At 43.3% G+C, this 27,752-nt stretch overlaps 1 protein-coding gene across 6 annotated transcripts in view; it reads right to left on the reverse strand.

Moving 5' to 3' along the window:
- The window catches only part of mef2d.L (myocyte enhancer factor 2D L homeolog), a 157,939-nt gene that overhangs the window by 13,553 nt on the left and 116,634 nt on the right, over window positions 1-27,752 (reverse strand). For 3 of the 6 annotated variants that reach the window (XM_018229252.2, XM_041572169.1, NM_001096493.1), the window contains 7 exon segments: window positions 24,870-25,073; window positions 10,968-11,105; window positions 7,968-8,178; window positions 7,070-7,123; window positions 2,872-3,062; window positions 1,535-1,555; window positions 17-149 (listed from right to left, as the gene is read on the reverse strand). In XM_018229252.2, the coding sequence (XP_018084741.1) occupies window positions 17-149; window positions 1,535-1,555; window positions 2,872-3,062; window positions 7,070-7,123; window positions 7,968-8,178; window positions 10,968-11,105; window positions 24,870-25,073 (952 nt within the window). 6 annotated transcript variants of the gene reach the window in all.

Raw genomic sequence — 27,752 nt, forward strand, 5'->3', positions numbered from 1 at the left:
GGGAGAAAGCACTTACCTGTGTTGTATGCTGTGGTCATGGCAGAGAAAGGCAGTCCATGATGTGACAGTAAACTCGGAGTGGCCACTGAAACAACTGGGGTAGTGAGCGAGTGGGCCGCTTGTGAAACGCCTCCTAATCGCTGGGCACTCTGCACAAGAAACAAACACCCAGAGTAAATGCCAGCTCAAGAGCATGCCAATCATATACCCTCCAGCCTTCACACACATCTATACAGACTAAACCAAACAAGTGTGCCCCATCTTGTAGCCCACAGCTTTGGCCAACTGATTATTCTTGCTGAGTGCAGTCAAAACACTGGCCAACTGATTGTGCGGCCTTAGCCCTGGCACCTTGGTCTTTGCTTAGGACCCTGGAGCACAGAGTTCTGTTTACAAATGTGCCAATGTATAATAACCCTTTGCAAGTGCTGTACCCATGATGCATAGAGTGAAGCGGGCCAATCATTACTCCCTAAAAGGCAATCTACAAAAGGCAGGAGTCATTCCGAAGATTACCAAAGAGAAGAAGATGGCTGCCGTGAACTCCTCTGGACAGAATCTGCACCGAGGGGTAAGTAAAGAGTCAGGGGCATTTGCCTGGGGGGGCAGCTAGTCTAGGGGTGGGGGGCAGGTGGGCAAATAACTATAAAAAAAGGCAAATAAATATAAAACTATCAAAAATAAATAATGAAAACCAACTGAAAAGTTTCTTAGAATTGGCCATTCTATAACATAAACACAAAAGTAACCTTAAGGGTGAACCACTCCTTTAAAGACCCGTATTTTCCAAGCCATCCCCCTCCGTTTTATTCCCAGTGCCCGTAAACACCAAGGGGCCCTATTTTTCTCCTATCATTGGCCTATTCGTGTCTTGGAGCCTGAGCAGAAACGGCCCCATATATCTGCCCACGACTCTCTTTCCTGAGATGACAATGAGATTTTCACGAGGAGGGAGTTTCGCAAATCTCCTCTGGGTTAGGACACACATCTGTGGTGTGAAAAGAAGGAGAGTCGGGGTGTTGTTTCCTCAAGAAGAATGAGCTGTCTTCAACTAACCCACTCCACCTAAGCCTCCTTGTGATTGCTGCCCATCAAAGGCAGTGCATGAAGGCTAACTGGCCAGCACAGGGGCAGGTAGATTTAAAGGATAAGTAAACATTAAAAATAAGTGAATATAAAATTGATGAGGGTGCTATTCTAAGCACTTTTGCAATGTACATTCATTATATTATTTATTTTTTATTCCAATATATTAAAGGATACATGTACTGTTAACATAAATGAATTTTGTTACAGCAGCGCCACCTGCTGGTCATTTTCTGACTAGTCTGAACACCAAGTAGTTAAAGAAGTTGTCAGAGGAAAGAAAGAGGCTGATCTGATGTTTTTCTGGTTAGAAAAAGATTTGAGAAAAATTTCTAATTTCTTTCCTATCCAGAAGAATATCAGAGCAGAATATATATCAGTTGCGTGCATATTGTAACAGATAACAGGGAAGAAAAAGGTACGGCACAGAGCAAGCATACAGACTTACCATCTCCAACTGCTCCTCGGTCTGGGTGCAAAAAGCAGAGAAATGAAGAAGAGGGAGAGAAAACACCAAATAAAGCTGTTAGAATGAGGAATTGTACACACGGGCTGGAGCAATAAAGTGCAACGTATTCATCCAGACTGGCTAGGGCAATGGCTTGAACTCTTCCAGGCCTGGAGCCCACCTAACATCAAACCACCTTCTAGATCTCTCATAGGAGAATTCAAACGGAGGAATGGCTTCTAATGTCTAAAAGGATGGCACAAGCTTAACATGAGCCAATCTAGATCCCTCATGGGGTGATTCCAGTTTTTTTTCCACTCTATTTGTCCTCTCTCTGTCTCATTGGATCCTTCAAGCTTCATAATGTTGATGGTTTTATAGATGCCTCACACAAGGACTCTGCTCCCTCTAGCTCTTTCTCAGAAAGACTCATGCTTCCATGGTCAGGATTGTCTTCTAGATTCTTTACAGGATGACCAGCCTCCTTGGGCCCATGGTCCTCCTGACCTCTATTTCTTGAGTATGATATTTTTGGAAAAGGTGCCTTACCATGATATCGCTTTTTAATCATTTCATGAGATGTCTAAGTTCTCTAAGATGGATAGAGATCCAGATCTCTCTACATCTCTCACGTGAAAGCACAGGCTACCAAAGAGACAGAGAGAGGACAAACAGAGTGACAAAATCTTGAATCATCCCATGAGAAATCCTCTAGATTTCTCATGGGATGATTCAAGATTTTTTCACTCTACTTGTCCTCTCTCTGTCTCATTGGACCCCTCAAGCTTCATAATGTTGATTGTTATCTAGATTACTCACACAAGGTATCTGCTCCCGCTAGCTCTTTCACAAAAAGACTCATGCTTCCATGGTCAGGATTGTCTTCTTGATTCTTTACAGGATGACCAGCCTCCCAGGACCCATGGTCCTCGTGACCTCTATTCCTTGACTGCGATATTTTTGGAAAAGGTGCCTTACCCTCATATTGCTCTTAATCATTTCCTGAGATGTCTAGGTTCTTCTAGAATGGTGTAAGTTAATAAAACCCTGGATAAGCTCCAGCCACAGACTTCCAGGCTGCTGTTCTTACTCAACCCAACCCATAAGCCCATTGGGTAACCATTAAGCAGAAAGTCAGAACCCATATATCTTAATAGAATAACTGTAAATAAATCTCTCTGTTCAGAGAACCCAATGAGGCCTCAGCGTTCCAGATTTAGCAAGCTAATAAACTGTGCTACTATTATTTCACATGAGGCTGATGCTATAATGGACTACAGAGCAATGGCTGAGCAGATGGCATCTATAATACTTTAGATTCAGATTCCTGCACTCACCAAATGATGCATCAACCCTTTGCCGCCTTGTGACGTGATAACACGCAGGTCTGGCTTGCGGCTGTTGACTCCTAGCTGGTTATTTTGGTTAGGAGGTGTTGGAGATTTAGCTGGGATGACTTTGCCCATACTGTTCCCATTGGATACAGGTAAGAGACCCGGAGAAGCTCTTGCGCTGATATAACCATTTCCTGCACAGATAAGAAAGTGGGACACATGCTTTAGATACATCATGTAAGTAAGGTATACAATTAAGCCAATTATATCTACATTGTGCCCATCATGCTGCCTCACCCAGGCTCTGGGGAATGGGGCTTATACATTAGTGGGAGCCTCTGCTACGGCATTAAAGGAACAGTTCAGTATAAAAATAAATACTGGGTAAATAAATAGGCTGTGCAAAATAAAAAATGTTTCTAATATAGTTAGTTAGCCAAAAATGTAATGTAAAAAAGCTGGAGTGACTAGATGTCTAACATAATAGCCAGAACACTACTTCCTGCTTTTCAGCTCTCTTGGTTTCCACTGGCTACCAGGCAGTAACCAATCAGTGACTTGAGGAGGGCATAGCTGTTGCTTTTGAATCTGAGCTGAATGCTGAGGATCAATTGCAAACTCACTGAACAGTTATGTCCCATGTGGCCCCCCTTATAGTCACTGACTAAAGGTGGCGATGTAGCCAAATGAGCGGATCTCTTCCCGATATGCCCACCTTGAGGTGGGCGATATCGGGCTGATCCGATCGTAGGCCCTAGGGCCCAACAATCACATCATAACGAAGGGTAAACAGGCGGTCTGATCGTGGGACCGCATAAATGAACAGATGTGGTCCGTGATTCAACAGGATTTTTAGTCTTGTCCAATCGACATCTGGCCGACTTTCGGCCAGATATCGATCGGGGAAGCCCGTCACACACAGGCAGATAAGATGCTGAATCAGACTAAAGGACCGATATCGGCATCTGCCCGTGTATGGCCACCTTCAGAAAACAGGTAGAGATGTTCTGTTATGTTATGTTAGACATCCAGTCACTCCAGCCTTTATACATTACATTTTTGGCTAACCAACTATATTAGAAACATTTTTTATTTTGCACAGCCTATTTATTTAGCCAGTTTTTATTTTTACACTGAACTGTTTCTTTAAAGGAGCAGCACTAGCCAATTCCAACTGCTGCATGGAAGTGTATTAAGCAACCCTTGGTCTTACCTGTGGAAAGCAATATGGTAGCTCCAACATATATGTATAAATGTGGTTTAGGGCTGCCCGCTCAAAGTTCTCTCTATCCAGAACCAACTGAGTTGCTCATTTTGTGTGCATGTGGCACAGTTGGGCTTGTGGTGGTTCAGAGCAGAGAGAGAGTGAGAGGCAGAAAGGCATGCTCCAGACCTAGCCATTAGGCCGTGCAGCAGAAGCCTTACTCTAGTTTCCTGGAGCGGGCAGGAAGAATGACAGGAATGCGGAGTGACGTCAATTCTGACATTCATAGAACCAGCCCAGCCAGAATCTGCAACAGCTGACGGGGCTTGAGGAGGGGAGATGGCAGACTCGCAAGATAAAAGGGGTGACAAGTCAGAAATGGGAGTCTGTGGGGGGTGCAGCATCCAATGGCAACTACAGTTACTACCTCACCCCTTTAAAATGGCATACATGTCAAATACAAATGCTGTAAGGCTGTAGCAATTCATTTAGATGCGTGCCACCGACTGCTGCACCTGCTGAAATATAGAACTACTGAAGAATTTCTTGAAGGGCTAGTATAGACGCCATGGGGCATGCTGGGAGTGGAGGTCCTGAATAATATGATGATGTCATGCACAACGTTTTTGATGCAAGTGAAGTTGCCCGCTCAGTAGAACCCTCACAATGGCTGGTGGAGCTGTTCATGCTCATTCCGTAGCTCTGCTTTTCCCAGCGTTCAGCTCAGGCGTATTAGCTGCCAAGCAGGAATTCACATGGCATGTCTAAAGGGGCGCGTGTATATTGGTGTCTTGTCTCATTACAGGCAGAAGAGATTTAAATGCCTTCGACACATGCGTGAAAGTGGCGTGGCAGCTCTCACAGACAAGAAAATAAGAGGGTTTTTTAGCTAGTGAGGCTAATGAAGGCTTTCTAATCTAAACAGTCAGCACGGATATTTACTGCGGCCCATCAAGAGTGAGGGTTGGCATGGCTAGCAGGGTATCAAACTCATTGCCCTGACCAGTGTTTTCACTGGGAAACCATATTACCTGGGGCCGCTGCAGAGGGGATGGATAGTTAAGCCCCTCAGCACTTAAAGGAAAACTATACCCCTCAAACAATGTAGGTCCCTATAAAAAATATATTGCATTAAACAGCTCATATCTAAAACCCTGCTTCATGTAAATAAACCATATTCATAATATATATATATCTATCTATTGAGCGTAGGACTGGCCAGATATGGGATGACTTTGACGTAGTTGGCCAGCTTAAATATATTGCAATATATGGACAAACAATTCCTGTTTTGTTTAAAGGGTAAGGCATTTTTCAGTAGCAGTATGCACAAAATGTCTCAATGACTTAATATATAATATTCTCTCTCTCTCTCTCTCTCTCTATAGTTATATCAGCCATTGGGTAATCATAAATAGAAAACGGACATTTTCAAAAATAAGAGCTTCCCCCTGGGATCATAGGATTTGTGATGCACACAAACAAACCATACTTGTTAGGTCACATGAGCCAATTAACAGACAGAGTTGTGTCTTGTGCTTCCACCCTTCTTCCTGTTACAGTTAGTGTTGTAGTATTTCTGGTCAGGTGATCTCTGAGGCAGCTCAAAGAATATAATAAAATAAGGGCTCAAGCGAAAAGATGTAAAAGGGCAATATTTACTGTACTTAAATATATATACCAGTTTGGTAAGATTCTTTAAAGGAAAACTATACCCCCAAAATGAATATTTAAGCAACAGATAGTTTATATCATATTAAGTGGCATATAAAATAATCTTACCAAACTGGTCTATATATTTAAGTAAATATTGCTCTTTTACATCTCTTGCTGCCTCAGAGATCACCTGACCAGAAATACTGCAGCTCTAACTGTAACAGGAAGAAGTGTTGAAGCAAAAGACAGAACTCTGTCTGTTAATTGGCTCATGTGACCTAAGAAGTATATTTTGTTTGGTTTGTTTGTGTGCACAGAGAATCGTACGATCCCAGGGAGCGGCCCATATTTTTTAAAATGGCAGTTTTCTATTTATGATTACCCAATGGCACATACTACTAGAAAATATGAAAATGGTTTATTTATGAAAATGGTTTATTTACATGAAGCAGGGTTTTACATATGAGCTGTTTTCTGCAATATCTTTTTATAGAGACCTACATTGTTCGGGGGTATAGTTTTTCTTTAATATGCCACTTAATATGATATAAAATCTGTTGCTCAAGTATTTTGGGGGTATAGTTTTCCTTTAACGGATCAGCACAGGAGAATAACTAACCGTCTAAAATGAAATCTCTTTACGCCAAGTTCCAAAGGGAATTAGTATCAGAGCCGTTAATGTGCATGGATGCCCATTGCCGTACATGGTCTTCTGTGGAGAGTTGGCATGGGCAAGCCAGAGGGGTTCTTAATATGGAGGCACCTGGAAAGGTTGTGCTTTAAGGCGTGCTGCAGCGGATGAGGCTTTGCTTGATGGCTGGAGTTGTGGATCAGCACTAATGGTGGCAGAGCCTGACACATAATTATAATCATCGCTGCAGACGTACCCGCCCTGTACAGAAAGCTGCAAGGAAGCATTTCATGGCTTGGAGGATGTACAGGGAGGGGCATAGGAAAGCCAATAGCTAATGATTTTATTAGATGATACTGTATAAACAGACAGCCATACGTATTTTAAGAAATATCTGCCTGTGCAAACATGGCTTCTGTGACCGGAGATTTCAGCCCTGGCTCTGGATCTATAACTTGCACAGAACAGACAATGCCCTGTGTTCCTTTATGGGGCAGGGAATGGGCTGCAGGATGAGGAGCTGCCAAAAAACATAACACTGAGCACCAAGAGCCTTTTCCATGCTGACAGGTTGGTTAGTCAGCGCTTAGCACATTTCAGAGTCACCACCTACATGCCTACAGCAGCTACACGTTGACCAATCAAATTGGCAATGGGGATTCTGCTCTCCCACAACTATTCGACATTAGTCCTATTGAGCATCCACTTACCTACAGGGCTTGGGCATGTTCCATTGGAGTTCAGTTCCCCTCCCAACATTGCACCTATAGATGAAAAAAAGAGGTTAGGGTCAGGGTTGTCTTTATTTATGGCAGGGCCCATTATATAAAGTAGGACTATGGCCCTGTGGTCCTTTAGCTTTGGACGTTGCCCTTACTGTCAGAATTTAGCCCCTCAGTAACCCTACTGTCTCCATCTTGCTCTGCTTTATCTGCTACGCCAAGTCTACCTGCATGCAGCTACTGCTCTATGGGTTAACACTTTTGAAGAACCCAAGTGCAGGGTCTGCAGTCCCTTCATCAACTGTGGAGGTCTGAGACTGAAGCCAATGGGTCACCATTTCTAAATAAAAGGAGGCTTGAAGGAGAAGGAAAGGCTAGTAAGTAAGCTTTATCAGAAAGGTCTATATAAATACATCAGTAAAGCCTCAAAGTAATGCTGCCATAAGAAACACCACATTTCTTTCCTTCTATTGTGTACACATGGGCATGGGCTTCTGTATCAGACTTCTTGTTTTCAGCATAAACCTCCTGGGCTAGGGCTTGAGCATGCTCACGTGGCTCCTCACTGCGACTCCCCCTCCCCACCCTGCTGTAATCTGAGCCCAGAGCTATAAGTGAGCAGGGAGAGACTCAGGAAGTGATGTAACACCAAGCTAATATGGCAGCTGCTATCCTAAACAAACAGAGAGCTTCTAGTTTACTCAGGTATGGAAAGCATTCTATAGAATAAATATAGTGTTATAGCTTGTACTATTGTGGCTAATCTACTGGTAATAAACTGCTTTGGTAGCTTTCCTTCTCCTTTAAGATGGCAGGGGATAGCAAGATGGCATCACCCTATTAGCTACTAGATGAAGAGCAGACTAAGGGGAGCTGGAGAGCTTACCTGCACTGGCTGGCCTCTGAGGTAGACCGGGTGATACTGTGTTCCTCTGTAAGGCCGACTGGGGTGGAGACAGGAGCCGTGGGTCTGTCAATGAGGAAGTCATCAGTGACTGTGTGACTAAGGAACCGCCTGGGTTGCTGAAGTGCAGTGAATTCTGGTTGGTCACTGGTACTGTAACCGGCATGGCAAAATTCGGAGCTGGCACTGCAGACTGAAAAAAAAAAACCCAGAACATCAACAGGTGCACTCTTCGTCAGAGTCTTCTGCACACCCAAACTTGTTAAAGTCACAGCCTCCAATGGCATCAGTATCTTCACTTAAGACTCAGTGGGGCTTATTTATAAACACTGGACAAATTTGCCCATGGGCAGTTACCTATAGCAACCAATCAGTGATTAGCTTTTTATCGCCAGCTGCAGGTAGAACAATGAATGCAGCAATTTGATTGGTTGCCATGGGCTACTGCACATGGGCAAATTTGTCCCAGTGTTGATAAATGAGCCCCACTGTGACCTCTGCCAGCTCAGTCCTTTGGGCACTTGGTGAAGCAACAATGGCCCATCAGAGGTGGAACATAATGGCTGGCAGATGTGGGAGCCTTGTGGGGCAACACATGGAAGGTTGTGTGTGATTGGTGGGGGGTTATTCCCTATTCCAGAGATGAACCAAAAACGCAGTCATTCTCATATGATACAGAGGGCACAGATAGGGTTAGTGATCAGTGGGACACAGTTATGAGGCAGCCCCCAAAAGCAATGCAAGAGCACACAGTCGGGCACATCAGTTACAGGTTAAAGGGACAGAGCTGGAGATTTCATGGAAGCCTCCGGTACTGGTTATAAAGGGGGAATAAGCTCTGTTTGGCTTCCATTTGTTTTCCTAAATAAAGTAAGGTACGAGAGCTTAGCATACTGTATGAACAGTAATTCCCTGTGTTTGTGTGGATATAAAGGCAAAGCAAAGGTATGTCTCTAGTGGTCAGAACCAGTACAGACAATGTCGTTACTTTATTTTTAATTTTCATTATAATTATTCAGAAAGGGGAGGCGCTGGACAGACAAACTTTCATACCTTACAGGGAGAAGCATTAGGAAACAAACCAGTAAAATTCTGGCCCATATTAGAATAGAAATAGAGTAACTGCAGTCTTCCTGACCCATGAGAAACCTTGCTCTATATGTATATATACACGGTGCCTGCAGCTTGGATCAGTGTTGAGAAGCCTAGGCCATTAAGCAGAGCCATGCAAAGAACACACCAACTTTGCTCCTTAACCCCCCATGCCTCAGACTGGGCTCAATAGAAGCCATCACAGCTGCTGAGGGGTTAAGTCTCCCTTTTCAGTGGAGCAGCACTGCAGGTTCTGGGTCCCTATAATTTTTTTTACTGCTTTGTAGTAGTGATTAATGGGGGATATGGCGGCTCCAAGAGGCCTCAGGGTTAGGATCCGACTCCCTTTCATCCAGGGGAAAATGTAAACTCTAAATTACAGTACAAATATACCCTTTATATCTGTTCAGAACAGGTTTATTTTTCTTTCACAGAAAATTCCATTTCTGCAGGATCCTCCGATTCCGCGAGCAACAGTTTAAAAGGGAACGCCTAACCCCAAAAAGTGTATTTTGTATACTGAAAGAATGTCATTCCTTACAGCTTTCCAATATGCATTAAAGGGATTCTGTCGTGATTTTTATAATGTAGTTTTATTTCTAAATTACACTGTTTACATTGCAAATAATTCACTCTACAATATAAAATTTTATTCCTGAACCAGCAAGTGTATTTTTTAGTTGTAATATTGATGTGTAGGTGCATCTCAGGTCATTTTGCCTGGTCATGTGATTTCAGAAAGAGCCAACACTTTAGGATGGAACTGCTTTCTGGCAGGCTGTTGTTTCTCCTACTCAATGTAACTGAATGTGTCACAGTGGGACCTGGATTTTACTATTGAGTGCTGTTCTTAGATCTACCAGGCAGCTGTTATCTTGTGTTAGGGAGCTGTTATCTGGTTGCCTTCCCATTGTTCTGTTTTTAGGCTACTGGGGGGAAAGGGAGGGGGTGATATCACTCCAACTTGCAGTACAGCAGTAACTGGGAAACTGACAATATGTCTAGCCCAATGTCAGATTATAAAATTAAATATAAAAAAAAAATGTTTGCTCTTTTGAGAAACGGATTTCAGTGCAGAGCAGCACTATTAACCGATGCGTTTTTTCCCACGACAGTATCCCTTTAATTTAATTTTAATATACATTAGTATCATTGCTATTGGAAGCAGTGCCTGCCAGTGTCTTGGTGCTCTCTGCTTCTGATTCTCAAACAGTGTAGCAGAAGTCAGCTCTCCTCTATAGACTCCCTTCTCTATAGACTTTTGACCAGTAGGAATGGTTGAACTCATGATGGACAACTACCACTGGGGTATTTTAATGGCCCTATGAAATTGCCAGTTCTGAGTGGCTGCTGCAATTTAAATTGCTTGCCATGGTTGTCACTGGATAACAGCCTTGAATTATATGCCTAATGAGCCATATGAATGAATGATGTGCACAACCATGATGTGTCCGTGGCTGGAAGTGAACCTAGAACCCTCAGGATAATGAGAGAACCTGCAGTGCTGCTCTGGCCTGTGGCTCACTCCCCACGGTACTCACTGCGAGTCTATAACTCTGCATCATTTTATCAAACTCCTCGTCAATCTTTTTATACTTCTCTTCCGTCTGCGGAGTCAGCGCAAAAACATCGTCCGCGTCTGGGCTCTCGTACTCCCTGTGCTTCTTGTTCAGCGCCTGCTCATTTTGAGGTTAAGGGGTTTGGGGAGTTGAGGGTATGGGGTATTTTTATGTTTTTGAATTTTTTTTACAGTTTTATTTGGGTGTGAGGCCATGTTTTGGGAGGAAAGGGAGGAGCAGGGAGGAAAGAGAAACACACACACATACAAAGAGAGAGAGAGAGAGAAGAAAGAGAGAGATGAAGAATGGCTGAAGAGAAGTTGCTACTTACACCGTATCTTTTGAACAGAATGTCCAGGTCCTCGCTGGTCTTGCGGTACTTGTCTTCCATGAGGGGGCTCTGGTCTATGGAGTCGTCCCCATCGGGCTCGGGGCTGTCACACCCGTTAAAACCTTTCTTTCTTAATGTCTGAAATCACAACCAGGAAAAGCTCAGCTCTGAGCCTCCACCATGCACTTGGGCAGTTGGGAGGGGGGATTAGGAACACGGCCCTTAACCCTGGAGGAGGAGGTGCAAGCCTAAGAGTAGAACGGTAAGGCTAAAGGTGTAACGGGTCTCCAACAGGGTCGTACTGGCCTGCAGGGATACAAGGGTATATCCCAGTGGAGATATCCAACTAAAGAAAAAAAGAACCGTGAACTTTATTTAGGCCACAAAGCAGATCAATACATAGCCTTACGCGTTTTGTGCCAGTAGGCACTTAATCACAGGCTGTATATCCCAGTGGGCCTCACTATATCACAAAATCCATTGGCTCTTTTATTTTTGTGTAATAGAGATACCATTTTGTACATTTTATATCCAATGGTGCATAGAGAGGGCCCCAGATGTCAAATTCTTTGGTGGACCTGAGGAAACCCAGTTTGATACTAGGCTCTAAATAGGGGCAAACACAGGCTGTTCCAAGCCTCATAGAAGGAAAGTAACGAGATACAGTACTATACCATCAGTGCATGCCAAGGAGGGGTGTATAGGGACAAATGAATGCCTCAGGAAAGTAGAGAGGGAACTTTGAGCCAGTGCAAGAGGAGAGATGGTTCGTTAATATAGATATAAATATATGTCTGAGCAAATACAACCTACGTACATACAAACAGGCATGCGCATTTACACGCGCGCCTAATAGCTGGGCTAACTCAAATAAACAATTATTAGCAGGTGGCACCCAAAGCGGACACATATGGCCTTTTCATTAAGGCCACCCTCACAAATGCACGTTTCTTCCCTGCCGTCTTACTCAGGGATATTTTTGGGATCTGGCTTGGAAGATGTGCCCCTCTCTCCGCAGTTCTGCTCTGGTTCCTCCCTTGTATATAAACATGAATTAGGATCTCAGTTCATTTTGAAATCAGCTTTGGGCCAAGTGTACCGTCGGGCCCTGATGCTGCCTCAGCAGTGCTTCCTTCAGCAATAAATGCCCTTCTTTGGGACCAGATACATAATTGCAATGAATACACACATCTCTGCTGACTTATGAGAATCGGCACAGCGCTCGGCAGCTGGTTTCTCTTAGATTCTATAAACCTGGTTATTTCCACACAGCACTGTAATTTACAGCTTCGCATTCCCAAAATAAACATGCTGTACAGCACTGCAGAGTACGACTTGAAAATCACTCCTTGGGTTTGTAATCACAAGGCCATCTTTATTGGGGGGTCAAATAAGTGATCCTGCCAGTAGCAGTGGGATAATAGTCTCTAGGAAGGGATTGTGGGATAGCAGGTATAGTAGGGAGAGATGGTGCCTATAATAACAGTGGATAATAGTCTCTGGGAAGGGAGTGTGACTGTGGGATAGCAGGTATAGTAGGGAGAGATGGTGCCTATAGTAACAGTGGATAATAGTCTCTGGGAAGGGAGTGTGACTGTGGGATAGCAGGTATAGTAGGGAGAGATGGTGTCTATAGTAACAGTGGATAATAGTCTCTGGGAAGGGAGTGTGACTGTGGGATAGCAGGTATAGTAGGGAGAGATGGTGCCTATAGTAACAGTGGGATAATAGTCTCTGGGAAGGGAGTGTGACTGTGGGATAGCAGGTATAGTAGGGAGAGATGGTGTCTATAGTAACAGTGGATAATAGTCTCTGGGAAGGGAGTGTGACTGTGGGATAGCAGGTATAGTAGGGAGAGATGGTGCCTATAATAACAGTGGGATATTAGTCTCTGGGAAGGGAGTGTGACTGTGGGATAGCAGGTATAGTAGGGAGAGATGGTGTCTATAGTAACAGTGGATAATAGTCTCTGGGAAGGGAGTGTGACTGTGGGATAGCAGGTATAGTAGGGAGAGATGGTGCCTATAGTAACAGTGGATAATAGTCTCTGGGAAGGGAGTGTGAATGTGGGATAGCAGGTATAGTAGGGAGAGATGGTGTCTATAGTAACAGTGGATAATAGTCTCTGGGAAGGGAGTGTGACTGTGGGATAGCAGGTATAGTAGGGAGAGATGGTGTCTATAGTAACAGTGGATAATAGTCTCTGGGAAGGGACTGTGACTGTGGGATAGCAGGTATATTAGGGAGAGATGTGCCTATAGTAACAGTGGGATAATAGTCTCTGGGAAGAGAGTGTGACTGTGGGATAGCAGGTATAGTAGGGAGAGATGGTGCCTATAGTAACAGTGGATAATAGTCTCTGGGAAGGGAGTGTGACTGTGGGATAGCAGGTATAGTAGGGAGAGATGGTGCCTATAGTAACAGTGGATATTAGTCTCTGGGAAGGGAGTGTGACTGTGGGATAGCAGGTATAGTAGGGAGAGATGGTGCCTATAGTAACAGTGGATATTAGTCTCTGGGAAGGGAGTGTGACTGTGGGATAGCAGGTATAGTAGGGAGAGATGGTGCCTATAGTAACAGTGGATAATAGTCTCTGGGAAGGGAGTGTGACTGTGGGATAGCAGGTATAGTAGGGAGAGATGGTGCCTATAGTAACAGTGGATATTAGTCTCTGGGAAGGGAGTGTGACTGTGGGATAGCAGGTATATTAGGGAGAGATGTGCCTATAGTAACAGTGGGATAATAGTCTCTGGGAAGAGAGTGTGACTGTGGGATAGCAGGTATAGTAGGGAGAGATGGTGCCTATAATAACAGTGGGATATTAGTCTCTGGGAAGGGAGTGTGACTGTGGGATAGCAGGTATAGTAGGGAGAGATGGTGCCTATAGTAACAGTGGATAATAGTCTCTGGGAAGGGAGTGTGAATGTGGGATAGCAGGTATAGTAGGGAGAGATGGTGTCTATAGTAACAGTGGATAATAGTCTCTGGGAAGGGAGTGTGACTGTGGGATAGCAGGTATAGTAGGGAGAGATGGTGCCTATAGTAACAGTGGATAATAGTCTCTGGGAAGGGACTGTGACTGTGGGATAGCAGGTATATTAGGGAGAGATGTGCCTATAGTAACAGTGGGATAATAGTCTCTGGGAAGAGAGTGTGACTGTGGGATAGCAGGTATAGTAGGGAGAGATGGTGCCTATAGTAACAGTGGATAATAGTCTCTGGGAAGGGAGTGTGACTGTGGGATAGCAGGTATAGTAGGGAGAGATGGTGCCTATAGTAACAGTGGGATATTAGTCTCTGGGAAGGGAGTGTGACTGTGGGATAGCAGGTATAGTAGGGAGAGATGGTGTCTATAGTAACAGTGGATAATAGTCTCTGGGAAGGGAGTGTGACTGTGGGATAGCAGGTATAGTAGGGAGAGATAGTGCCTATAGTAACAGTGGGGATAACAGTCTCTGGGAATGGACAGTGACTGTGGGATAGATAGTGGCTATATTAATAGTGAGGAATATAAACATTTGAAATGGTGCTGATTAAGAGCAATAAGAAATAATACTGAGAGTTCCTGCTTGCAAGGTCCAGTTGGACAGCTCACCAGAGAGGTGATCAGTAGACGGCACAACTAATAGATAACAGAAAATTGGAGCCCACCATGTCCTATCTGGTTGGGGCACACATAGGCTCTCATGTTCAACAAACAATCATGCGCTATGATTGTATGTTGAACATGAAATGCTTAAGGCTACCTGTATGTGTACCTGGATTTTACACGTCTGTTTGGAAGACTGCTCTTTGAGTGCCTGCTCAATACCAACACTAGTTGGAGCACAGTTCACAAGTTACAGTACCTCTGACATATCTCAAATGAAAAAGCCTACAGTCGCCTTTTTGTTGCCCTTTCCAGCAGCTTCAGAGTTTCAGTAGCTCCAAAAAGTCTTAAAAAAAATACAGAAAACAGTTTGGCCCCATGCTACACCATAACGCCCCTGGCATGGTCTATCGCAGTGATCCCCAACCAGTAGCTCGTGAGCAACATGTTGCTCTCCAACCCCTTGGGTGTTGCTCCCAGTGGTCTCAAAGCAGGAGCTTATTTTTGAATTCCTGGCTTGGAGGCAAGTTTTGGTTGTATAATAACCAGGTGTACTGCCAAACAGAGCCACAATGTAGGTTGACAATCCACATAGGGGCTACCAAATGGCCAATCACAGCACTTATTTGGCACCCCAAGAAAATTTGTCACGCTTATGTTGCTCCCCAACTCCTTTTTCTGCTGAATGTTGCTCACGGGTTCAAAAGGTTGGGGATCCCTGGTCTATCGGAATGTAGGGGTTACAGAATCGGAAAAGGGTGTACAGGGAATGCGGCTCCTCTCTAAATGGTAGGCTCAGAGTCATTTAAACTCCTCTAATGGTTTCCTGTTGTTTTTGACTTTGTATCTTAGCGGAGCGCGGATGGCAATTAGATGCAATTTAGGATTTTATGTTCTGGCCCCATGCTCCGCTCTGCACTTAGGATACGGACATCCTGCACTATCTGTGAGTGTATTGGGGCCTGGAGAAAAACAAAAGCAGTCCGGCTAAGAGCACAGGAGATAGAGAAGGTGCACACTGAGGATACATAAACTCAATAGGTCTCTGTACAACGAGGTTAAGTCAGGCCGGACTTCAAGTTTAGTTGTCCTTGGAATAAAACACAGACACACACTACATATCTATATGCCAAATGGGGCCATGGATCCATACTCGGCTAGCTGCTCTTGAGACATCAACCAAACACTTGCTATCCAACGATGACCGCCTTGTGTACTCCTGATTTTCTCCAAGGAAGACGTGCATGATAAGCATCGCATGCTGTTACTCTAACTGTGGATTTAAGAATCTCGAATGGTTTCATTTTTTATAAACCAGCTAGAACAGTAACTCTTCTCCATAGGTCAAATTCTGGCAACATTTTCCCTTTAACGTGCATTTCCTCATGACATGACAATACGGATATATAATCCATGAGAGGCAGCTAATTGTTCTAGGAAATACTCTTGTAGTTTCACCCAAGCAGTAAGGGGCACACTCTTAAGGAGTCCTCAGTCCAACAATCAGTGACAGATGACTTCACCTTGGGTCCATGAATCTACTTCATCTACACAGTATCAGTTTGGGCTCCTGGTAAGGTACGAAAAAAACCTGACATTTAGGGCCCACTGTCTATCAACAATGTAGGTCATATAGACCTAAAGAGGAAATAATAAAGGGCTTATGGCAGCTGTCCTTCGATGGGAGTCAACCAGGAGATCTTCTGGTACCCTGCATCTATCTGAAAAATGGTTGACGACCCTAAAACACTCAAAAAGAGTTCATGGCCACTAGTTTTCATGTTTTAGGGCAATTAACAACAACGCTGCTTTACTCGATTTTGACTTGTGAAATGATTGTAGTAGGTTCTTCCTTTTAAAAGCATTTCTCCTATATTATCTAATAACTGTCAACCTCAAGAAAGGACAGGTTTGTTGCAGAACTTTAGACTTCACGTTGCCATAAACATGCCACTCAAGCAGTGCATACACGCTGTATGATGAGGTATTTTGCTCTCTGCCCAGTATCTCACAGCAACCAATCCATCAAAAGAGTTCTACTCTGGCTCCAGGTAACTGCCGATTAGTTGCTATGGGTTACTTAACTCAATGTGTTACTGCATATCCCCTAATGGAGACGTATGAGCAACCCTCAACTGTAGAATATCAAGCTGTTGTGGGCAGTTTAGATGCAAGGCTTTTACCCACTGAGACACGGAGATGTTCTTCACGTGGCAGCAAAATTCCTTTACTGCAAAAGGAGATGTGTGTGCTGACCCCACCAATGCAGGGCTGCTAAATATAGTCCTCAAACAATGAGACGCAGCAGCTGAGATGCACTCAAGACTGCAATGTGCACACATTTCCGAATTTCAGCCGCCTAAGCATAGACCAGCTATGCTCGCCATATGTGCAGGGGACATCTGGAGAAAAGATTACTACAGCATTATGGAAGTCTATCGGGTGACAAACCCTAGCTATGTGCTTAAAAGGAACAGGCAATGGGTATCTGTACTTAAGGGACTGGCAATTTCTCGGCAGGTGTATCCTGGATTCATAAGGCTAATGGTACAACTTCTAGATAGTTGTACTTATCACAAGAGACTGGCTCTTTTTCTGTGGGTGTATCCTGGAACTATAAGGCTAATGGCAACACCATTAGGTCTCTGTACTTAACTCAAGCAACTAGGCTCTTTTTCTGCAGGTGTATCCTAGATCCATAAGGCTAATGGCAGCACCATTAGGTCTCTGTATTTAACTGAAGTGACTAGGCTCTTTTTTTGTAGGTGTATCCTGGATCCATAAGGCTTATGGCACCATCATTGGGTCTCTGTACTTAACACAAGTGACTGATTCTTTTCTGCTGGTGTAGCCATGAAGTTATGCCAAAGATTAAACTTAAACTGTCAAACTGCACAATCTATCCAGAAGGGTGCAAAATAGAAGCAACTGCCCTGCACCCTACAAAGTACCAGTTTACTTATGAAGCATTGGGGGGGCGGCAGGTAGTATGGCAAGATGTTGGCACTAGTGGAAGGTGGCGACAGTAGCCCTTTATGTTAGTGTTACCCAACCAGCTGCCCTTCAGGTGTAGGTGAAGAACCATTGCTTAAACCATTGAAAGTAAGCCACTATACTACGTATTCCCTATCAATCCCTATGTCTAATTGTACCACTGTCAGGGAAGCAACGATGGTGTTAACAGGCTAAAATGTCTCTTTATAAGGGACGGAATGATTCCCAAACCCGCTGGGATTTATTCGCCGCCAGACAAGGACATCTTGTGCACGGAATATAATGCACTGCCTGTCATAAATACGAATGTTCCAACAAATACTGATTTATTTGTCAACTCTATAAATGTATCAGTGATGAACTTTTCAAGTGCAATTTTGCCGAAAAGAGCGAAAACTTGAGAGGGGGCAGAATGTTCGGTTTGCCACAAATTTTATTAATGGTGTTTAGTTACATTAGGGACGGCCTCAGAAGCCACAGAATAACAATTGCTGTTCAATAGCCGGCTGAGGAGCTAAAATAGCACTTGTTTATGCTGTCCTACGGAGAGAGAGGAGAGGAAAAGCAAACCAATGAGACTCTGTCACCACCGTACTCAGGCAGGCAAGAGTTAATTTCTTTTTTATTATTTGTAATGCTGGTGTTGCCTGTAGGGTTTCATGCGGTCTGTCACGTAGAGAAGCTAAAGGGCCAATAAAAAGGTGGAGATCTATAGAGCAGGCCGTAGCTCGTAAAACTGCGAGGACAGGTGCTAATGATACCAGAGTCTATAAGTGTCTGGTTTTTGCAAAAGGCAACATGGAGGCTCGCTTGGGTCACTTGGGTCATCAAGGCTCTCGCCATATTCACGCTTGAGAATGGCTGCACTTGGAAAGATCTGAGGCAGCCAAATTAACTGATCTTGGCCCACTAAAGAAGGCTAATGTGATCTTTTGGCCCTTGGTAACCACATTTCGATCCAATGGGATTTTCTACAATATCTGACAAGTCATGATCAGATATGAGTCAGGAAGGACTTAACGTTGGCCCCATTCTTGGGCCAAAAAGCTGTCACTGAGGTGTTGCCAATATCATGGCCAAGGCCATGTTTCCAATCCTCTGTTGAATATCCTTCTCTTGCATTTGTACAGCAATGACATAGACCTATATATCTGCACTACTTACCATGACATGATCAATGTCCTCTACTTAACCTGACATTTCTTGTTCTGTCCAGTTGCCAGGGGCAATATCCTCTACCCAGCTAGACATTTCAACTTCTACTTGGTGTCTAGGCTCACTATCATTGTCCAGGGCTTGCTACTAGTGTTAATAGGGATCACTTTTAAGAGGTTGTTGCATGTGGAGGTCTATCTTTTCTTTGGGGTTGAGGGCAGATTAATGCCTTGATGTAGCTCTGATACTATCCATGCATCTATGACTTTCTCTGTACAGTAGTAGCACCACCATACCAACAGTGAACCTGCTAGCCAGCATCTATACAAAGCCTGTATTCGATAAGCTACCCCCATTTCTTCTGGATAACATTTGCAGCACAGGATTCTTTTGGAACCTTTGAAGTGAGTAGATGGGGCACTTAGGCTGAACGTTAGAGATAGAGATGGGTGTGCATAGAGTCTATTATCTATTCTATGATTTCAGCTCACTGCCCTTAGTGGAGCATGATAACTTGCCTACTCATAAATAAAGAATGAAGACAAGATGAGTCTGTCTCATTTGCAGAACTCCGGCAGCAGAGGTTACCATGATGAATCAATGGTTTAACCCAGGGATGCCCAAGATGTGAGCTTTAAGTGGCACTTGAACTACATTCCCCAGAATTCCTCTAGAGTTCAAGACTGAAGAAGGCGTTGTACATGTTAACCCCTCTCACTGTAATAAAACCTTTGGCCGCACAAGAGCCACAGAACACGTGAGCTCCATACAGATAGGGTGACACCGCAAAGGTCACTTGGTGACATTCAGACTACTGCGTATGCTCGATAGACTGCACTAGTTAGAAGTCAGCATCGAACAAGAATCTGAATTTGTGAGTCAAAGGCAAACAACTGATAAATGTGATTTTTTTTTTTCTCTCTTCCTGCATGCCTCCATGTGCAGTCTAGCGTGGGGTCAGACCTTTTATCCACAGGCTTAAAATTCTACATTGCTGGCGTCAAGGACTCTCCCTGCAAAATTGGCCAGAAACAAGAAGGACCAGTTTAAGAATGTCTATATTCTGATATGTGTGTGAGATGCTTCAGGTACAAATTTTCCTAGTCCCAAAGTAACACATTCTCCTCCATAGCGAGTAAGTAGGTTTTAAATGGCTGTTCCATCACAGAACGTTAGTGAGGTTTATTGACCAGTCCCACCTGGCGCCGAGGTCTACTATTGATGGTGGCAATTACTGTAACTGAGTCAGTCTAAAGAGTTGGGCTAAAGTGCACTGACAACCGTGACAGGTTTAGGAGTACTAATGGCAAGGGCACATATACAGGCAAGCCCTTCTTATGTCCAGCATACACCAACATTAGTGATCTGTATGCCTAATTAAGGAGCAGAGAATACTGCAGTTTTTAGGTTTGGCTAATGTTGATGAGGAGTAATGAAGAAGAGGCTTCCCATGGCTTAAAGGGCTAAAGGGTGTATGTTTTGTCTATAAATGAAATATAAATCTCTTAGGCATGAAACGCGTTTGGCTATTCATGTCCTAATAAAAAAAAAATATATATATTTTTACTACCGTTGACTACTGCATTTATTATTTTTAAGTGTCTCCCACTATACGTTTTTGAGAGATTTTCATCGGTCAAAGTAAAGGAACACCATTGACACTGCCAAAGGTTATCTATAGCATTTACACCTTTGTGAGCCATTCTTTCATGTAGTCCAATAGTAGGAAGAGCAGGTATGTGCTTAATAGTCCTGGATCCATGAGTATGGCTTACTTTATGGGTCCAGCCATAAAAAGTGGTTTCCAGACCATGTACATATATGTACCCCAACTCTCTGAAGACTTCTGTACTTATAGAATATATTTTGCTCCATAGACCTTTGTGGCACTGGAATTTGCCTCAGGCCAAAGACCATGGTGTAGTTAGCAGCTCCTGCACACTTCCTCCTCGCTCACACACCTTTCCTTCACACTATCTTCTCACTTCTGTACACACCTGCACCTCCCAGCTCAGTCACCTTCCTAGGAGCTTTTAGAAAATCAGATGGATTCAGTGTGTGTGAGTGTGGCGGCACAGGGTGGGTGCTAATTAAACAGTGGCACCCACATTAATGAAGTGAGATCTCTGCTTAACCCCCACTGCTTCCTGAAGAAGATGGCCATAGTTAAACGCTTAAGTCTCTTAAATATGGAAGTACTAAAGAATAGGAATATACAGGCCCAATAGACAATGAAGTTTCTGAATAACTCCTACTATGTACCATGCTGTGGGTAATTAGGTCCAGGCATGCATGAAGTCCATGTTGGAGTGGTAGATAAGAACAAGTTGTAGGCCTCCCTTACAATCTCTCTTTAATCTTTCCTGTAGGGCACCAGCATCTGTACATAATGAGGCACTGACTATTCTGTGAGTAACCACTGTGGGAAGCAATTACTAACAAGGCCTGTTTCATTTGCTAGGGTGTAGGTAGAACAACGGATGGCGGGGGGCTGATGACTGACTATACATCCCCGCATATTAACAGCTGGTACAGAAATTCGGAAGGGTGAAAACGGGAAAGCCTACAAACCAGAAACAGTTATGAAAAACACAAACAAACCCTGTTGCACGTATGTACTCGCTGATTTATACCGTCTTGGTGACCGAGACTTGGTTATATTAAACTGGGTGGGTCAAACCTCAAAGGACAGGGTGGGTCGGTGGTTTGGTTAGCGCTGAAAGGACCTTTTGTGATGCCAGGACACTCGTTCCTGGATTATACAGAACCAAAGTCAGATGTGTGAGGACCAAGCTACTTTAAGGCTGAGAAAATAAAAAGATATAATGTTCAACCCCTCCCAAACATGCTACGAGTTTTCCTTGGGGAAGGTACACAAAACTCCCCAATAAGGCATCCATTAAATCCAAATAATAAAGAAGCCAACCTGATGACTAACTTTTAACTTGGTAGGATTCCATAATGTGATTTTCCATACTATATAAAGAACCCACTGCTACGCTGATGGTAAAACCTTCTTTCCTTCCGATTGCTCCCGGCACGTTTCTACAGATGACCAGGCCTGTCCTGTAGTATCACAGTTACCAAGGATTCTATTTTGGTTTCTGAACAAATCGTAGGCTATTTCCTCTTCTATTTATTGACTAAGTCAATAGTCCTTACATATGGATGACCTAATTTTTCAGCTTTGTAAAAATACTAGGCCCAAGTTTATATTGAGCACCTTTTTTTTTTTTCAAAGTACTGTAGATAGCAGTAGAAAACAAAAAAATAATCGCCACAGTCTCTAAGCTGGTGCAGGGCACAATTTATTGTACCCATGTGAACTGGCTACCATTTTGGCAATAATAACTACTGGCATCTGCATGAAGAAGCCATCTGAATGTGAACTAAGGTGGGTAGAAGAGGACCTAACCATTCTAAAAACAGCAGCCACCCACACAACAGTGATCTGGAGACAAGAAAATTACTGTGTTGTCCATTCATTAGATGTTTGTGCCAAAGGGAGTGGTACAACAATTTCTGGAGGGCTGCAACTTGTTTATTGCTAGTATATAATATAATTTATGTGGGTTTTGATTGCTAGTCCTTTAGAGTGGCACAGGCAATCACAAGGGGTCGCTTCCATGACTTGACTACAATAGGACACACAGAAAGTAGTCCAAGATTTGTATTAGAATCACAAAGACAGTGGTTTCCAGAAAATGGGGGCTTGGATCTGTGGCGAGTGTGTGAGATTTTGGGAGAATGACTAGTTAATCATCCAGATACACCCGAAATATTACATCTTAAAAGGATAATTACAATGTGAAAACGTATATGAGGTTGTAGATATTCTTGGACCTATGGTTAAATGACTGTTACACCAATGTTTTCCTATATCTGTAACCTTGGTGTGAGCTACGGTTGTCCCTGAACAAAGACTGGACCTTCAACAGGCCTTAAATTGAAAAAGTCTGTCAATCACTGCTCTAAAGGTGGACACACATGTAGAGCTGAATCGTCGGATATACAGATAGAAACAATAGAATTCTACCTGCATCTGACGATTCAGCATTAACAATGGCAGATGTTCGGGTGCCTTCAAAGGCTCCCATTCAAAGTTTTCTGGCCAACCCCATCAACGAGCCGACTGATATCCAAATCTTGTTCAGATATCGGTCGGCTCATCTCCCACGCACAGAATATCGTACAAATGTTTGTTCCGTAAGATATTATCAGTGCGTCTATGGCCACCTATAGACATGGCTGCGCCTATAGACATGGCTGCGCTTGCTTTCTAACTGTCCTATCAGATACTTCCTTTTTACTTCAGTCTCCCAACATGGGGCTTCTCTGGTTATTCCAGCTTCTGGGGTCTCCTCCCAATTACTCGCCAACAAAACCTTCTTATTTACGCCTTTGGCTCCAGAATGGAAACCCTACAAGTTTGGTCCACGGACCCATTAGTCTCAGCCTGAATCCACACATTTCCATTCCCCAGACTGTGAATATGCTCTGGTTTATAAATAAACAATAACAATACATATATATATATATATATATATATATATATATATATATATATATATATATATATATATATATATATATATATATATATATATATATATAAAACCAAAACTAGGACACATAAGCCATCTCAGAGGCTATTACTGAATGCACATTGCAGGCGTAAGAAATTTCCCCCTCCAATAAACCCAGCTTTCCTTTAAAAGGCAAGACTCATTTTAAGTTGTCCCTGGAGACCCCCTCTACTGGCAATGAAGCCTAATCATAATGTTATCTGGCAGATAAAGTCCTGGTCTGGGACGCCACTCACTGCTCTTATCATTAGAATAACAGCCATTACACTTACATGTCTTAAACGTGATAGTATTGAAGGCAGATATATCTCCCCTATCTACCCTTACCCTTAAAGAGCTGCTCTGATTGAATTTTAAAAAAAAAAATGTAGAGAGTTCAATGTGTGCTAATTACCCGCCTGGCCTTGTCTGGCCATTCTCTCATGGCAGGGCTCTTTGGTGAATGCTTCATTCTTGATGTCACATTAGACAGACGTCACTGTCCCATCATTATCATGTGACGCCAAGGGCTAAAGGCCGCGTGCCATCATAAAACGAGCAGGAGGAAACGATAAGCCCGCTGAGCTTGGAAGTCACTAGAAGAGGTAATTTCACATGCAGGTACAATGATTTGGGGTGGGAGAGTGACAGATAATTAGGTGCTTATTGCTTGTTTACTCTTCATCCAACCTGTTCTTATCAAAAAGTCAATAAAGATAATGGCCCTAGAGAGAGAGAGAAAGCATGGGAATTCCAGCCTCTCCTAGAAATCTGGAGCCTCTTCTAAAAACATGCACTGGTATCTAGAAAAGAAAGTATAACTTGGATAATTAGCCCCACTCCCAAAAAAAAGTATTAGACGGGACTCCACCATAATTCAAGAGAAAAGGCGTCATACATAGGCTGATCCAATCAAATGGCCCATTAGCCGAATGGATAGATAGCATATTAGAAGTCCTTCATGGCATTATGGGATTCCCCAGCATGCACCTGTACAGTCTATATTTTCAGCCAGTGATTTCAGTTAATTCCAATGAAGGCACATTGCATCCAAATCTAGATAGCGAGCTCTGTGGGCAACACAACTCAATGTGCCGGGAAAATCCCATTAGCCAGTTCTACATGAGAATAATCATTAGTATTTATTACAATAAATCTACCGACAAGTAGGTTTCCCCAAGATAAAGGAGCAGCTAGAAGACTGGGGATGTTAATATGAGGTTCTTTTAAGGGTGCGGGGAGTTGTACCTACAGCAACTGCTGTAGGAGAGGAGGCAGGCTGAATATACCAGTATACTTCCATCAGTGCCAACAGCCCAAATGACGTAAGCAGTGGGCAGTTTCTGAGTCTGGGCTGGCTAAGAACTTTTTCTAAAAGCATTAGTCACTTAAAATTGCGCAAAATGCCTGAGAAAGTATCCAATATAACCAATTATGTCCACTTTTTCAGAGATCAGAAGGAAATGTGTTGATACCCAAACACCAATAGGTCGAGAGCCCATGGTTGCACGCGCCTGCCCTTTCCTTTTATCTGGGGAAAAAAAAGAACCAACCAATTAACCGGCTAGAATTTGCTAGAGCGGAGGGAAAAGCGCTCACCTCTATGATGTCTGCATTAGTCCGGCTCTCGTGGGGCTCGTTGTATTCCGTGTACTTGAGCAGTACTTTGTCCATGTCAGTGCTAGCGTACTGAAATAGCTTGTTCGAGTGGTTGAAGATGATGAGGGCGATCTCGCAGTCGCACAGAACGCTCAGCTCGTAGGCCTTCTTCATCAGGCCAAATTTGCGCTTTGTGAATGTCACCTGTTGGGGAGACGAAATGCTGTCAGTGTAACAGGATAAATACAAGCAATACACCTGCAGTAGATAGCAGCAAAGTTACTAGTAGTGGGTTCTACTTGCAGGAACAAGGTTCATGAGCTAGTCACCCGAGGACTTACGGCAGCTATATTAATAAGAATAATGGCATGGAATGACTTATTATCATTAACACCATGAAATGAGCAGTGGAGCCTTTTACATTCCCACTGGCAACACAAGCCAATACATAAGTAAAATAACAGCTGCTTCAGGGTGAATGTACTGGATATCCTGCCAATACTGCGCTGGGGGTTTGTGCGTTGTAAGGAGAAAGCTGTGCCGACGGCACGGCAATTCTTCACTTTTCATATCCTGAACTGCTGCTCCTGTCCAACTATTGTAATGGAATTTATAAAACTGCACGGTAGGTATCAGTCAGGCAGGCCTTTAATTGGGCCTATACACAGACAATAAACTGTTGACTTGAGTAGTTGAGTTGGCATCTAACATTGGCCCCTGTATGGGCAGCAGCAATGGTCACAGTGAATCCTAACACATTACACGGATGATCCTACTTCTTCACACTTTATGTGCAAGTGGAAGCTGCCATACTACTTGGTTACAGATAAGTTTGGTTTCCATAAAGTCACAGCCATGTCTTCCCCTGGAAAAAACAGGGCATCGCGCATCAACACACACCCTGTAAACCCTACACTAGCCAATCTGGCATCAAACTAATTCCCTGTATAAACCCCTAAATTGAGGCAAACTGAAAGCGAGAAAGGGGTTAAGTCAAATACAAACAAGAGCCAAGGCAGTGAAATCATAGTTCCTTCTCCTTATCAGCTTAGCTGAGCACCGGCTAAAAACAGCGCAACACCCAGTCGAAGCCAAGGGCCACGGCTTTTATCTGTTAATAAAAAAATAATAAACTAAATAACAATATTCATATTTTGCCTGTTGAACGCATTCTGTTTCGGACTCGGCAATGTGTTTGTTTACATGCAGGATGTTCCACGTGAGCCGGCACTTTAGGGGAAAGTGGCAGTTGGTATCGCTCTATATAACTTATTTATAATCTGTGCATTAATGTGGCTGCCAACTGGGCTCAAATTCCCTGTGAAAGCGCGACTGACGTCGCCATGACGACGGCAAACAAACTGCCGGAATGTCGATTTACACTGTAACCCCCCAAGAATGAGGAAGCTGAAGTGCCTGTATATATATATATATATATATATATATATATATATATATATATATATATATATATATATATATATATATATATATATATATATATATATATATATATATATATACACACATACATACAGTATATAAATATATATCTCCCTGTACAGCAATAGACCAGGACTAATGGTTAAGCCGTCTGAGCTGAAGATCCTTCCCAGCATCCCATGTGCCTCCCCGAGAATTATGCCCTATAATTCATCCTTCACCCAAGCCTTATGTGATGTGACAGTTGCCGGGGTAACACCCCCCCTCTTTGTCTTTTCTCTGTATTCCTAAAGGCAAGCATCTTACACAGACGCGGGGCACGGGTACCACTATACTGGAAAAAAAGGGGTCTATGGATAAGATGTATGTTATTATTGTGATTTTTGCTACATCTGGGTGCTTACATAAGCAGTGGCGCTGCTATTCTATATAGAGTGTTACATTCTCAGTCAGCTATATACATTCCTCATAAACAGGCCATATTTTCTCTTTATTGCAGTCAACATCCATGACAAGATAATGCCCCTTTAATCATCAGAGATTATAGGGCAGGTTCCTGTCACCTTAGCCTGTGACCTCTCAAGGCATATTCCCCTGCCACAGCAAATTCTAATCTCTTTGGCAGAAATTCCACCCCACCCCCCCACCCCATCCATACCACCTGTCAGTGTCAGTATCAGGGTGATTTCCTATGTAAATATGACTGCTGCAAGTGCCTGTTATTTGCCTTGATGTATATACCCTTTATTCTGTCTCTGCATAGGATCTACTCATACGAGTATGAACAGGGAATATGTAGAATTTACTGGGCCCCATGCACATCAGTTAGAACCCCCACTGGGGTCCTTATACTCCTGGCACCCAAACTGGTTCCATCTATTCTCCCCACCCTTGCTTTCATACAAGGTGCTTTCCCCAGCCATGCCTGTGTCTATTGGAGTAGGAAGCTGATTCATAAATGACTACTCTAAAGCTCAACGTCTCATTCGCTATAGACTGATTCAAGCCCCACCCATTTCCTGGGGCGGTTCACCTTTAAAGGGGTTGTTCACATTCAAACAACTAGTTGTTTTCAGATAGATCACCAGAAATTACGACTTTCTACTAGTTTCTATATGTTTTCCAATATTGAAGTGTAACATTTTTCACCTTCTAAAGCAGGGGGTCGCCGACCCCCTAAACTGTTCTAAATTGATATATTTATTTGATACATTCCTTATCTTTGTCCCTGCGGAGCAGAATTTCTGAATTTCATTACAGGCAGCTGTTAGAATTGATACAATAGTTACTGATACTCCACAGATGCTGCTGAGAAATGTATCAACAAAATTGTAACAGTTCAGAGTCTGCACCTGAATTACTGAATTACCTGAGCTGCCAGACTCAATCACCAGAGACACCAACTCAGTGTCGGACTGGGACACCAGGGGCCCACCTTAA

This window comes from Xenopus laevis, chromosome 8L, assembly GCF_017654675.1.
Source record: "Xenopus laevis strain J_2021 chromosome 8L, Xenopus_laevis_v10.1, whole genome shotgun sequence".
NCBI classification, from domain to species: Eukaryota; Metazoa; Chordata; class Amphibia; order Anura; family Pipidae; genus Xenopus; species Xenopus laevis.